At 40.9% G+C, this 15,535-nt stretch overlaps 1 protein-coding gene across 12 annotated transcripts in view; it reads right to left on the reverse strand.

Annotated features, from left to right (window-relative positions):
• The window catches only part of EZH2 (enhancer of zeste 2 polycomb repressive complex 2 subunit), a 52,267-nt gene that overhangs the window by 2,542 nt on the left and 34,190 nt on the right, over positions 1-15,535 (reverse strand). For all 12 annotated transcript variants that reach the window (XM_055710236.1, XM_055710233.1, XM_055710237.1 and 9 more), the window contains 8 exons: positions 12,188-12,279; positions 10,972-11,212; positions 10,383-10,552; positions 9,904-9,998; positions 3,203-3,243; positions 1,938-2,063; positions 1,367-1,545; positions 421-516 (listed from right to left, as the gene is read on the reverse strand). In XM_055710236.1, the coding sequence (XP_055566211.1) occupies positions 421-516; positions 1,367-1,545; positions 1,938-2,063; positions 3,203-3,243; positions 9,904-9,998; positions 10,383-10,552; positions 10,972-11,212; positions 12,188-12,279 (1,040 nt within the window). The remainder of the gene's footprint in view (positions 1-420; positions 517-1,366; positions 1,546-1,937; positions 2,064-3,202; positions 3,244-9,903; positions 9,999-10,382; positions 10,553-10,971; positions 11,213-12,187; positions 12,280-15,535) is intronic.

Raw genomic sequence — 15,535 nt, forward strand, 5'->3', positions numbered from 1 at the left:
CACAAATAAGTTCTTGCAGAGCAGAAGGAAAGCAAGAATCACTTCTCATGTCAAGATCAAGACTGCATACCTGATTCGGGGTTTTATTACTATAGAACATAATTTGGTGAAAGTGCCCACTGAATTGTAGCACTATACTAAATGATTTTGCACACAATCTCTGCCACGTCTGAACTGAAATTACATCCAAGAGAAAAACTGACATTCCAGCCTCTCATTCTCACAAGAACCTATGTCAAATTTCTGGTGACATTTCAACTGCCTGGCCTCTGGGTCTGGGGCCTCCGACAGCAGCGCCTGTGTACTTCAATCACCTCTCTCTGTCTAAGCATGATACCGAGCGAGACAATCCCTTGGTCCCTAGCCAAGATGCAGCCTCACCAATTAAGCTCACACATAACAACTGTTCTCCACCCTTACCTCACCACAGTATTCAGAGATGAATTCATTCTTCTGTACAGGATCTTTGATGAAAATTCCCCAGCCTGCCACATCTGAAGGTGCCAAGAGCAAGTGCTGTGGGAGAGGGGGGGGGGGGGGGGGGGGGGAAGTTTAGACATGCCTGGCTTGGATTTAGGGTTTTTTTCATTTTGTTTTTAATTGTATCACTTAATGAAATGTATGCCGGGACTCCAGGAGAGAAGGCAAACATGGATTCTTCTAATTATCAAATGCACACTAAAACTACAGCTTGTGGATCAGAATTGTACGCGAAAGAAAAACCATGTAAAATACTTGAAAACCAGTAAAAGTACTAGTCTAACCTTGAAACAAAGGTGTTACATGAAGACATATGCGCTAAGGCCTTCAAACTGGAAAGGTCTGCAGACAGGAGCCCACTACTGATCAGCTCAGTATTTGACTGAACAAGTTTGTGAAAAGATGGTCTGGAGCAGAAATAAACTTTACTGGTTTATTTATTTAACAGAGCTGGATGGACTTTTGCACTGTTTTCAGTAGATGGTATACAAAGTTTGCATGTTAGAATCAAACACTGAAGAAAGAAATAGCCAGTATCTGTGTCTCAGCCAAACTTCCTTATGCTGATCCAGGGAAAGACTGATGAGTTACCACTTTAAAACAGCAGCCGCCTATTTGCAAGTTACAAGCAAAACCTGCACAGGGAAAAGGAGATCATCTGTTGCAGTGTCACACTGAAACCACGAATCGGTACATGATGAAATGTACACAGAGCTTAAGAGCAGCACAGAAGCATGCTAACCTAAGTGACAGCTACCTCCCTTTTTGTTTTTCTTTTCCTGTTTGACAGCATGAAGACAAAGAAATTCCATTCTCCGGCATGAAAATATAAAAAACACCTCAAAACCAAGGCAAGAGGCATGTAGTTGTACAGCTAGCTACATACTTTTTTGGATCCTCTCTGAATGCTGCAGTTCTTGCAAGAAACATTTTTGCTGTCCCAGTGGTCAGCTGCTCCACATGTTAAGCAGAGGTCAGGATCACATTCGCGTACAGCTAGGTAACACGGACACTGCTTAGTGTTGCATTGTGCTTTACAACGACATCCAGGAAACCTGTTTTGGCCTACAGTGGGATAGATGGAAAACAGAAAGGGCAATTATGAAAAAAGTACATTGTAAAATTAAGACTGTGCAAATTATAGCAGATCAGAATATTAAAAAAACCCCAAACTATAGCCACTGATATCTAAGACATTCGGAAGTACTGTAAATTCTTTCCTTCCCTGATTTTACTTTAGTCTTCCTCAATTTTAAGCCTGCAGACTATTTCTGCCTTCTTTCAATGGCTCATTAAAAGGAACAAATTAAACGGAGCATGTGCTCCCTTCTCACACCATTTGACACAATTTGCTGCTCCTGCGGACGATGCCTGCAGTACACACAGACTGCTAGCACAGAGTTAGAGGTTGGGGCAGTGAAGGGAATTTATAGATAGCTTTTAAATGTTTTACTTACATTCTGAGCTGCACTGACAAAACTTCTCACAGAAGTTTTGAGCAATTACACATGGGCATGAGCTATCACAAGGCTGACGTGGATGATCACATGGCTGATAGTTGTAAACATGATTCGATGACCCATCTGAATAAAAATAGCAACATTTTGTAAAGTTGAAAGGTGCAAACAAACAAGATGCAGTTCCCTTCACTCTTTGAAGCACAAATGCCCTTTTAGTCATTTAACTAAGAAAACCCCAAAAACGAACAAACCCCCCCCCCCAAACCTATGATGAGTGGGGTTAAAATCAAGACACCAAACCAGAACTGTAACGTTAGTTAGGTGTTTGTCACCATTAGTTGCCTGCATCCTAGTGCACTTCATTCTTCCCATTACTCAGCTGCTTCAAGGAATCGGAGCTGAAAAGTGTTTACTGTGGAAAACTGAAATACGAAACTACAATGGTATAATTCCCTATGTGAACGTGTTCTAGAATAACACTGAGATTATTCAGCAAAGTAAATTTGCTCCAATACCCAATGTAATTCTTACCCTAGAGCAACAGTCAACTTTCAAACAGACAGACTGGCAAAATAACACCTGGTCATTATACCACTGTGCTTTCCCAAATCAATTTTCCAATACAGACAATGCTAATGTTTTATAGGCAAGGAGGGACTATTGGGGGCAAGTTTAGAGCTTTACCTAACGAGCAGCTAGGAGAATTCAGTGCTATGTAAATTACACATGCTGTTAATACTCCTGAGCTTGTGTTGTGTTTGCATGTATTTGTAAAAATGCTCAAGTTAGCAATCAGCAACCAAAAAAGGACACACACACAAACTCATCAATTATTTATGTTGCTAGAAGTCCCAACCACTCTCAACAAATTTTCAGATAACTATTTCTAAAATAAACTGGTTTTTTAAAAAAACAAATGCCGCTTTTTACTGCAGCTCCTATTGTTAATAACATTTTTATCTGTACTTCAATGAGGCCATACTGAAAAGATTGCAAATTCAGCCTCCTCCCCTTTTCATTCAATTATACAGAGTTCTTCGAGTTACATAACCCAAACAGTACCTTTTTGTCCCTACAATATCTGTAATGAGAGCTTACTTTTTTTCTTTTTATTCCCCCTATAATCTGTAGCTCCCCATGAAATGTATATAATGGCCTAACATTAGGAAGAAAAAGAACCCAAAACCCCAAAAAACAAAACCAAAAATGCAATAGTAGGATCTTAAAAATTCAGGACATAAATTGAATGGAAAGATGCTAACCCTTTTTCAGCTGTATCTTTCTGCAATGAGCAGCCCACAACCTGCAAAAACACAAAACAAACACAAAAAGGTTGACAGGAACTCCTCCTGCAGTGGGCTGGGAAAGGGAGCTGCACCCACACTTGAATGAAAACGGGAAAGCCGCTGGTACTGTGAACACCTGCGAGCTGCACACCAACCAGAAGTGGTTGCAGCAGAACCACCCTGTCCCAGGCTCCTGCAGCTGACAAGATCGACGCTCCACCGGCTGCTCCCTCCCCCTCCCCATACGATTCCGCTAGTCCCAGAATTGTACAGGCGAGCAGCCCCCCCCCCCGCCTCCAGCCCAGGCTAAAGAGATGCTTAAATGCAGATGGCCTTGAAAGAAAACCTGCAAAGAGGAGGCTGCTGGAGCTACTTCTAAGCAGGCAGCAGCAGCATTGGAAGGAAGGATGTGGAATTGCAGATAGGGAGGAACATGTCTAAATGGGGGAGTGAAGGTCTGTCACATTGTACCACATTGGTGGCTTCCCAGAGATCGCAGCCAGGTAACAACCTTCATGTGCTGAGCTCCCAAGTGTATAAGAACAGGGATCGCATCTGTCTGGCACAGCCACATTGATGCGGCCTCAGATTTCTTCTGGTTGGATGGACTTTTCCCAGTTTGTTCTACCCACTGGTACTGTGCTAAGCCTCTTCCCTTCTACTTCGAAGTCTGTACGCCTTCATGTCCTTAGGGTTTTCCTCCAGTGTCCTTTTTCCCCATTAGCTTTGCTAAGCACTCCATTTGCAGGAAACAGTGTTTTTATTGTGTGGTTGTTTGTTGGGTTTTGTTTGTTTTTAATAACATCATGCTTTTGGTTACGGTAACATATCTCACTATAAAGTTCTTGCAAGTTACAATTACCCCTTTTATTTTGTATCCATGTCAGATTGCAAGTTCTTAGTGCAGGAAATGTCTACTAATCCTTGAAAAGCTGTGTCACACACAATTGAGCAAAAACACCTGTCTTGACCTTTGGTACCAAAAAAGAAAACCAGACTTTAATTTCAGTAGCCTTAAAATTAAAAGGAAAAATCAGTAGGTTTAGTTTTACTTCAAATCTATGCATTTTAGTTAGCACTTGAATTTCAGTGAACAAACTGTAAGAAATTTAGAAAGCTTATACTTCTTGAGCTTTCTTAGTGTATGATCTAGCAATGTTAAGAGAATATGGGAGAAGCCTCATTCCCTGACCAAAGAATACACTGCTAGCTGCACCTAGCAACCTCATTTTCTGGGCAGATGTACTTAGCAGTCCAAAATACTGGTGAACACTATACTCAAAAATCCCCAGCACAGGACACTTAGAAAGCTATCCTGCCTTTCAGTGAATACAACACTCAGAAAAATGTATCTCCTGCTGTAACTACTTAAATAGAACTTTTTAACTGCTACTTCTTTCATAAAAGCATGGTATCAACTTCTACTTTAACTGAATGATGTGCTGGCCCCACCACCACATACAAACACTTTGTGTAAACAAGGTTCTTTGTGCAATTGCCCTTTCAAAGCTTTCTAACTTAAGTCAGACTGAAGTGCTCAACAGCCAGCTCGGCACCCCCACAGGTTAGGAGCCCACAGAAGCAGGCTTGTCCAGGTAACTGAGGCTGAGGGAAAGGAACAAGCCCAAAGACTAATCAGTGTTACAGAGCACTATAATGAATAGATAACGTTCCTATTAAGTATGACTCGTTCTAGAAAAAAAGGCTACCAACATTTATTTATGAATTATGAGATGCTGACTCTTTGAAGACAGTTCCTATATAACTGAAAGAAGGAAAACAGTTTTGACTTATACTACTGTAAGGCACATCAAACTGCTTTTCTTTTTTGTCTAGCTGGTATTCAGCAAATGTAACACATACCGTATTTTTGAACGGCTCTTTCACAGAAGTTTGTCTGTCAGCCCAAGACAGTAAGACCTGGCATACCAATCCCTTAAAAGCTTTCTGTGGACAGACTTCTTCAAACCTCATTTCATTAGCAATTAGTATGATTTCTCCCCCACACCCCAGGTAAGCACTATCTTAATACTTTAAAAGTAAAATGCCACTTGCTGACTAGTTGCCAGCTGAGACTTCTTGGTTTCCATGGGAAAGTATAGACTGTATAGACAAGGTTACCTGAATATGACAAGGATTGCCACCATCAATAAAACATTAATACTAACAACTCAAACCAAATAGAGAATTGAACACGTTGCCACACATGGCAAAGGCTTAGCCACTCTTGTAACAGAGAGTGGTCTCACAGGAGGGAGAGAACCTAGCAAGAAAGGAGCTGGAGACACCAAGTACAAGCATGAATTGTGGTGAATGACAGAAAACACCATGAAGTAAGCTGCCAACACTGACCAGTTCAACAGAAGGTTTGATTAGCACAATTTCGGCTTGTAACTTTCAAAAACTGCCACAAAGCACGGCAAATTAATGCAGAAAGCTGAAGCCTGAATGAGTATCATACTAAAGGTGGACTAATTGATCTATCTGCCCTATAATCTGCTATCTTAACCAGAAACAAGAGGCAAGATGTGGTCCCATGCACCAAGAAGCAAAGGTAATGAAAAGACAGAAAGCTGAGAAAGCCCTCACAACTTGAAGCTTCATAAAAAAAAAAAAAAAAAAAAAAAAAAAAAAAGGCAAATTGAAAAGTCAGTAGCAGATTTCCAAGCAGGTGGATTTGTACATCTGGCTGCTGACATCTGCAGGATAGCCAGCTTAGAAAACAAGTGTTTCCAGAAGCATTACGATCAGAGCTGTCAAAAATATTGTTCTTCTCTGCTAACAACCTACTAGGTTTTGCCAGAGTTTTAAGGAGGCACTACTATCATCAGGCAGCAGAAACACATTCTTTGGAAAAAGCTACACTCACATTTCTTTCTCTGCACAGGGATACTCTGCTACCAGAAACAGCACTGAAATTCAAAATACGTGCCAATTATGTCAATATATGTAGTTAAGTCTTTGTAGTGATTGATATTTCTGGCATCACTCAAAGACTTCTCTTCAGTCTCCTAAATCCTATTTTATCCACAGCCTCCCTGCCACTCTAAGACACAGCCTTCCAACCAGGTGGGACATAACAATCCATGTCAATGCCTCAGCTGCACCTTTTGCCTGGTAACAGTAAAACTTTAAATCCCTATAAAAAGGCACCCAGAACTCTAGGCAGAGCCACATAAGCTGTTCAATACAGGCATACTGAGCAACCAGCTCATAGTCCAGGAGAAAACAGTGACTTGCTGCTCCACTTAGAAGTGCACAAACCTATGGAGCCGAATGGGACCCACCCACCGAGCTGGCGGAGGAGCTTGCCAAGCCCCTTTCCATCATTTATCAGCAGTTCTGGCTAACCAGGGAGGTCCCAGCAGACTGGAGGTTAGCCAGTGTGACACTCAACAACAAGAAGGGCTGGAGGAGGATCCAGGGAACTGCAGCCCCGTCAGCCTGACCTCGGTGCCAGGGAAGGTTACAGAGCAGATCACCCTGAGTGCCATCACAAGGCATGTGCAGGACAGCCGGGGGTCAGGCCCAGCCAGGACGGGTTTATGAATGCCAGGCCCTGCCTGATGAACCTGGTCTCCTTCTACAACAAGATGACCCACCCAGTGGATGAGGCAGTGTCTACCTGGGCACTGACACCATCTCCCACAGCATCTCCTGGAGAACCTGGCTGCTCCTGTCCGGGCCAGGGCACTCTGCATGGGGTTAGGAGCTGCCTGGAGGGCCGAGCCCAGAGCGCAGTGGGGAATGGAGCTCCATCCCACTGGTGCCGGGCACAGGGGGTGTCCCCAGGGCTCGGTGGCAGGGCCAGTCCTGATCAACATCTTCACCGATGGTGCAGACAAGGGGATGGAGCACACCCTCCATCAGTTGGCAGCGGACACCAAGCTGGGCAGGAGCGTTGATCTGCTGGGGGGCAGAGGGCTCTGCAGGGGCTGGGCAGGCTGGAGCTTGGGGCCAAGGCCACTTGGATGGGGTTCAACACAGCTCCATGCTGGGCCCTGCCCTGGGTCACACCAGCCCCAGGAGCTGCAGGTGGGGGGCAGGGGCTGGGGAGCTGCCGGTGGGAAAGGGCCTGGGCGGTGGCCAGCAGCATCCTGGCCTGTAACAGAAACAGCGTGGCCAGCAGGGCCAGGGCAGTGCCCATCCCCCTGTAAGCCGCACTGGTGGGGCTGCTCCTGGAATCCTGTGTTCAGTGTTGGGCCCCTCACTGCAAGAAAGACACAGAGCGGCTGGAGCATGTCCAGAGATGGGCAGGGGGCTGGGGAAGGGGCTGGGGCACAAGGCTGATGGGGAGCAGCTGAGGGAGCTGGGGGGATTCAGCCTGGAGAGAAGGCGGCTCAGGGGGGACCTTCTCGCTCTTTACAACTGCCTGACAGGGGCTGTAGGCGGGGGGGGCGGTGGTCCCTTCTCCCAGGTAACAAGCGACAGAACAAGAGGAAACAACCTCAAATTGCATCAGGGGAGGTTTAGATTGGACATTAGGAGACATTTCTTCACTGAAAGGGTGCTCAGGCACTGGGACAGGCTGCCCAGGGAGGTGGTGGAATCAACATTCCTGAAGGTGTTCAAAAAAATGCATAAATGTGGTGCTTAGGGATACTGTTTAGTGGTGGACTTGGCAGTCCTCGATTAACAGTTGGTCTTAACCTTAAAGGTCTTTTCCAACCTAAATGATACTATGGGCACCAAGATTGCATGGGAAATAGGTAAAGTCTTGTAAGCAAATCTGCTATCAAATCAGTTACAAGAGGGCATTAAAAGCAGCCTTCTGCTGCTGCTCTTCTCTGGCGTGAGTGCTGCTTTTGCTCAAAGGCTGTTTGCCACACATACACACGGAAAACCTGTGGACCAGGTTCACAGTGGAAAAGCGCAAACAGGACAGAAGGGCCTTCCTGGCTCTAGGGCTGAATTTACTCCAGGAGTAAACAAATTCAACTCAAAGAAATATAAGAAAAGACTTCCAGGTGGTTTTCCCAATTGCTAGTTGCAGGACATCTTTAGGGAGTGCTCAGATTACAGTAGTATGTAGGCGGGCTAAAAGGTTTTCCTGTCTTAAAAGCCTACTGCACATAGAAGAATGGAGACAGCTTGATTGCCACATATTCTGTGAAATCAAATTAAAAAAAAATAATCTCCTTCCTTCAGTGAGAGTTAAAAGAATTAAAAGGCATTTCAGAACTAAATGGCTAGCATAAAAGTTTTTATATTGGCAACTAGTAAGAACAAAACATCAAGAAACCCCATAAAATGATATGTGATTTTATTTACTTGGGGAAAAAAAACCTACTCAATAAAAAAAAAAAAAAAGTCTCAAACTCCTCCAAAACAATGTCAGCCTGGTAACCACACAATCCATTTCAGCTTCAAAATGCATTTGAGTCTTATAGTTGCTCTTTTCAAACAGATGTAGTGGCATCATTTTCATAGCTATTTGCAAGAATCTGAAAGCAAGCTAATTCCCAAATGCATATTCCAAACTTGCACTATGGCTACTAACTCCAGATTCAAACACACAAGCCCATGAAATGCCCCAAAACTTGAAAACTGTGCCTAGAGCATTAAATCAATAGTTTTGCTGAAAACAGAATCTCTTCCAGATGCTTGCTGAATCTTTTCCTAGCTCACATCAGCTGCCTCTATGCTACAAAGCAGAAACATTCTACTCCACATCAACAGTATCTCTGAGCCAGTATCAAGAATTTCACTAAGCCTGAAAATAATAAACAGACAAGCTAAGACAAGAATTGATGGGAGAAGAACTGGAAGAACAAACTTAGGGAAAATAAGGAAAGCTAAAGGGAGAAATGGGAAACTTCATGGAAAAAAAGTGTACTTATTGCTTGCAGAAAGAAATGTTCTCACTAGTTTTCAGTTCGCTTTTTACCTCCCACGTTTTTACCCCTGGAAATAAAAATAATCAATGCAGGGTCGCATTTTCAAACCTCAGGATTCTCAAAGAAAAATGCATTTCACTGACAGTAGCCACCAAGTTTACAATTTCAACAGAAATTGTTTCAGGTGGTCTTTGGGGCTCCAGCAAAAAGCTTGATTTTGACCTTCGTTGTAGCTTCACTTCAAATAATAACTTGTTAACCTATTTTTTCAGCTGGAGTTCTAGTTGATAATGAAGCTGGGGTGCTACAAAGGAACATTCAGTCTCTCAAAGAAAAAAAAAAAAGGCAATCCTACTAGTTTGCTACATTTTTCCTTGTCATCTGAATCTTAATGTAATACACTTCACCATAAAACCCCCATAAGTTTTAATTTACAAAATACCATATAACGATTATTGAATCCCATTATAACATTTTTAAATGTACTGCTTATTGCTGTAAACAAAATTATACCACAATATCTTGAATTTTATAACAAGCTGTGTAGAGTATTTCTAATCTAAACTTAGTTTGACGACTTGCAACAATACACCTACAAGAATGTGGCTGTTAAAGAGGTTAAAAAGAAGGGAGAGGGGAAGAGAAGAGGAAGGTTATAATTGCCAATGTGGTAAGACTTTTGTCTGAAACCAAACCACCTTTTTGTTTTATTGCTGCAAGTTTTGGTTTGGGAAGCAAAAGGAGAAGAGTTGCGTGACTTTTCCTCTAAAATACTTTCTGTTCTTATCCCCTGTATCTTCAATTTATTGTTATGCTAAGGTTATTTAGTAACAGATTTACCTGTGTTTCCTTTTCTTCTTTCTGGGAGGAGTATCAACATCTTCAGCAGGGACTGGAGCAATAATACTAGATTCCTTTACTCTAAACTCATACACCTAACAAGAGATACCATAATACATCCACGATAAATCTCTCACTAGTAGAAGGTTGCTCATTTTCTAAGTTAGTATGATTTCCTCCAACCAACAACTTACAGATTATATCCAGTCATAGTCTCTTTTCAATACATTTAAAAGTTGATTATTTTTGTCATTTAAGAACAGATAGTCTAATTTAAACCTCCTGTCAATGTAATTTAAAAACAGTTTTAAAACTAACTTTTATATATTTGTGGCATGAATTCTGGATCATAGCATTCTTGGGAAAACCAAGAAAATGAATTCATTTTCTGTTTTGGTAATCAATACTAGTATTTCTATACTTCAGTTTTAAAAGTAAAATGCTATCTATCATCCCTAGTAAGTAGATTCCCTTCTTACCTGCCTGCATGTTTTGGTCCCAATCAGTCTGGCAATTGCACAGAAGTTGTCATAGTAGGTGCCAATAAGAACTCTAAACATAGAGGCTTCTGCACCACTCCATTCCACATTCTCTGGGGGCTCAATATTTGGCTTCATCTTTATCGGTGTTTGACACCTAGAATTTGCTTCTGTAATAAATTGAGAGTATGGGTCAATGTAAGGCTATGTTTCAAAAACTTTACACAGCCCTTAAAAATGGCAAATTACTAACTGTAGTTAAAATATCCCAGGTTTTTGTTGTTTCTTATTTAAGTGCCACACAAAACAGCAATTTTCACATACCTCTTAACGAAGGTAAAAATTAGGTAACAGTAGCTATTGAAATTATATGATCTCACCTCTATAAAGAAATCTAGACAATCTGGAAGTTTTCTTATAGGGTCCTATTTGATTAAACTCGTATTATTACTCAGTCTTTTCACTCAGTTCCATACATGCCAAATACCTGGTTTCTACAATCGCATGGCCCAACCTTTTGCTTATTTTATTATTTTTATCCTCTCAAGCACTGTAGCTAATTGAATAAAGAAGCATTGACTAGCCTTACCAGAGGAACTGGATGTTTCATCTTTCTTTTCTTCTTCTTCTTTATCATTGTTTTCTCCTCCAGTTTCAGTTCCAGCTTCTCTATCGCTATCTGTGTCTTTTGATTCCAATACATTTATTGTCGGCGTGCTGGGTCTGCTGGTGTTGTTTGGAAGCCTTCCCCTTCGGCGGCCACCTGGGCGCTTTGGTGGTGTCTTTATACGCTCAGCAGTCAAGGCAGCTGCAAATTCCTTTGCACCTTCCTAAACACAAAACATGCAAATTTTCAGTAAAGGAATTAGAAAGTGTTTTCACCTATGATCAGGGACTGAGGGAGAACACATTCTACCTGAATGCTGTATAACTGCATTATTCTACAAATTAATCATGCACACACAAATTTGAGTTAAATGTACTTTAACCATGAGCATATGTACTTTTGATGCTATCGTGAAAAAAATCTGCATTTACTTATGAAGTACTTATGTCGGTATTTCAGTTATACTTTTGTTTTGGCTACCAAAGGAAAAATAATTCCATAGGAAGTTCCTATCTTCCTAGATGACAGAAAAGGAATGAGAATTTCCCACAGAGGATATCCTTCAAAATACAATACTTCTTGTAAGTGGCGCTTAAACAATACACATTCTGCACTTTTTTAAAATGCAATCAATCACTCATGATTTTTCACTCATAATTGTTTTCTAGTGGAAAGGGGTATGACAACACATAGCAAGTTTTTAAATTGGAAAATTACATGGTTTCTCGTATTAAAAAAATCAGGGGATGTATGAGGGAGATTCGAAATTACATTACTAAGGATTTCACCTTATTAATTTCCATCCTTTGTTTCTTAACAGCACAAATACTGGATGGAATTCGCCTCCAGCAAACTAAAAAAAACTTTATAATGTTTACTTGTGATGCAACTTGCGAAACAGCTAAGTCTGTAGTTTTTTGACAAGACCAGACACAATAGCAGCAATGTTTTATTAGGTGATAATAATCCTTCTTCCCTACAAATATCAGGCTACATCTAATAAGAGCTAAAACTATTCCTACTTAGGTGATTGAAAGTTAACTTCTTTCACACAAACTGAAGATAAGATCATAGACTGCGAGTAGCCCACAAGGATATGCAGTATCATAGATCCAGCATGTTCTTACACTAAGTGTAGCTTGCTATATTGCAGCTAGCGCTAGCACTTAGTGAATTCTAACATATGAAATTATCTTACCAGATGTTGATAACAGTGCGGTCCACAAGGCTTATTATCTAATGCTGTTTCTGTATTCTTTCGTTTATAAGTATTAGGAGTTGCATGGAATGCTGTTAAATCAAAACATCACATTTGTAAGCTTTAATACAAAAAATACATTAAATACCTAACCTCAAACAGTATCTAAAACACAAGGTTTACCAAGACTTCACTAAAATCAGAATAAAAATGATAACAAATGGAAAAAAAAAACCTGCAAAATAAACCCCGTCTAGTGACATCTGACTTACCACTTTAACACACAGAGACAGCACAGGGGTAAGTTTCACATATGCCCGTTTACATCAGTGAAGATATCACCACATTTGTTTCATGTATCAAGGAAGACTTACTATATCTCCTTTCCCCACAAACAGAACAGACTTTACTTCTGTTACCGTATTAAAAAGAATTATTCAGGGCTTCACCTAATAATGTGTGATCATCTCTCAATGCATAAAATTCAGGTGTTCAATTTCTATCTTGTCAAAAAATCCAACCCCACATACTTTGGAAAAGTAATAGACCCACTTTTCCTTCTTGTTAGTGAGAAGGACGCACAAGCGATTTTACTCTATTAGTTTATCAGCACTCCAACTAAGCTGTCAGGTGATAAGAGTTCAGTTCCTACATCCCAGCTGCAGGGTAAAAATAAGTTAGCATCGCACAGTCACTATGGATCAGAACAACGACAATTAAGTCTGCGACTTGCAGAGAAGTGTCTGCTCATGTACCTGACAGACTGTATAGCTCTGTATAAGCTGCAGAAGGGTGACTCTGAATGGAGCAGAGCCAGGCACATTACAGATGCAACACAAGCACCTTCATAACAGCATGGCAGTTTCCTACACATTCCTTTAGCCAGAGCTCATCTCTACCAACTTTCTGCCCGAGCCATCCCTGCCTCACAGCAGGATGTTTTCAGAGACTGACTTTCCCGGCTTTGCTGAAGTCTTGGGAACTCTTTCATATCCCTTACTGTCCTGGTTCCGGCTGGGATAGAGTTAATCTTCTTAGTAGCTGGTGCACTGCTGTGTTTTGGATTTAGGATAAGAATAATGTTGATAACACATTGAAGTTTTAGTAGTTGCTAAGCACTGTTTACACTAACTCAAGGACTTTTCAGCTTCTCATACCACCCCACCAGCAAGTAGGCTGGCAGGGACAAGAAGCTGGGAGGAGACACAGCCAGGACAGCTGACCCAAACTGGCCAAAGTGATATTCCATACCATATGACATCATGCTCAGTATATAAATTAGGGAGAAAGCTGGCTGGAGGCCACTGCTCGGGAACTGGCTGGGCATCAGTTGACAGGTGGCAAGCAATTGCATTGTGTGTCACCTTGTTTTATGCATTCTAATTCTTTTATCATTATTTTCCCTTCCATTTCTGTCCTATTAAACTGTCTTTATCTCAACCATGAATTTCACTTTCCCCCCATCCCACTGGGGTGGGGGTGGGGAGCGAGCAGGCAGCTGTGTGGTGTTTAGCTACCTGCTGGGTTAAACCACACTACCTTAACTGAAGCCTGGAAAACATGCAGCTAGATTCTCACCAGAACTCACATACTCATGTTTCCAGATTATACTAGGAGCTTTTTGAAATACCATGCTTAGTTTTCTGCAATTCTCTTTTAAAAGAAATTTCTTCATTCTCAAGGAACAAAATTTTCTGGGTTTAATATACAGATATCTATCTATCTATCAATAGTTTTCCCCCCTAAAAAGTATACAACTGCAAGGAACAAAACTGGAGAATGCACTCAAGTTAAAAAAAACAAAGCAAAAAACCAACAAAAAAAAAACCACCAACACTCAGTGCTACCTGTGGGCTTCCTAACGCTACAAAAGACACCAATCTGAAAATGCATGATTCCCAAGCACTTCAAAAGCACTTACGCTGTGGTTTTACCACAGTTCAAGCTAGGCAACCATAACTAGCAGTTAAGTTTTTCAACACTCAGTGAATAAGAAGTGCTAATGTTCAAACTGAAAGAAGAAATCCCTCTCCTCTATCCCCTATTAATCTGTAAGGGCTGTTCTGTACCAACCCACACACATCTTTCTCCTTCAACAAGCCACCACCATAGGCTTTCCTACTCATCTGGTTTCTAGACCGATTTCTAAACAAGGCTTCTCTTCGTAATAGTCCACTACACTTTCAAGACTGAACCTTTTGAATGCAGTCCCTTCCCTTTTAAAGAATGTGGGCACAGCTCACGTAGGCCTTCACAGAAAGTTTTTAAAAGCAAATCTCATTTCAGTGATCTGGTTTGCAGCATAGCTTCACAAACACTTGTTTTGGCACCAGTGGGGAAGGTGACCAGTCGTGGTGAGCACTTTAAGAGAGCTTCTCTGATGAAACCACTCATCTTGGAACCATCACTTCATGCTCCCCTCCCATAATGGCGATCAAATCATAAATTGTACAATGCCTGTATTAATGACAGGAGCACATGGGAACCTCAAGGAAGCAATGTATTCTTCCAAAGCTTTCTTAAAAAGCTATAAACAATAGAAAAGTATCACTAATTAAATATTGCATCACTTTCTCCAGAGAAATATATTACATTTTATAAATCAGAAAACAAAAAAGCTTTGATTTTCCATGTATGATATATAGATACATAAAAATTATTTACAAGAAAGTACAGAAATGTAAATTGTGCTTATTATTGCTATCAGCACTCTTTCTTCACCCACATTCCAGTTAAAAGCTTTTACATGGTATGTCACTTCTCATATGTTTTACATATCGTTGAAGTGTTCATACATTCTGTAGGTAAAATATGTTAAATAACAAAGAAACCTTGCAATGTAATTACAAGTTATTCTACCTTATCCCAGATTTTTAGAAAGGAAGAGATGATGGCTGCTCCCCACCCAAAAGTGGAGGGGAAAACCCCCACATTTTTCAACACTGCATCTTTAAATTTGCACAGTATACCATTTCATTCATTCAGGGTTTTGGGTTTGGTGGGGGTTTTTTGGTTGTTTTTTTGGTTTTTTCTCATGTAACTGTTTTACCCTCTCTCCATACCACAAGGAAAATAATTTTGCAATGACACAAAAAAAACCCCATTAAATCATTTGCAAGCCATGATCTGTATCAGACTGCTGCAATTCACAGAAATCAAAACTATTCTTTTTACATTGCTTGCAGATGCAAACACTCTCTCAATTTCATCTGTGCAAGGTCCTAAAATGAGGTTGGGTTTTTTAAATTGTTTGCCTTTAGATGATGAAGAAATGTTTAGTTTGAAATGCAGTGAAACAAATCAACATTTGACTTCTTAAATCAGCGAGACCTCAAAAATATGCTTTAT

The sequence above is a fragment of the Falco cherrug genome, chromosome 4 (assembly GCF_023634085.1).
Source record: "Falco cherrug isolate bFalChe1 chromosome 4, bFalChe1.pri, whole genome shotgun sequence".
NCBI classification, from domain to species: Eukaryota; Metazoa; Chordata; class Aves; order Falconiformes; family Falconidae; genus Falco; species Falco cherrug.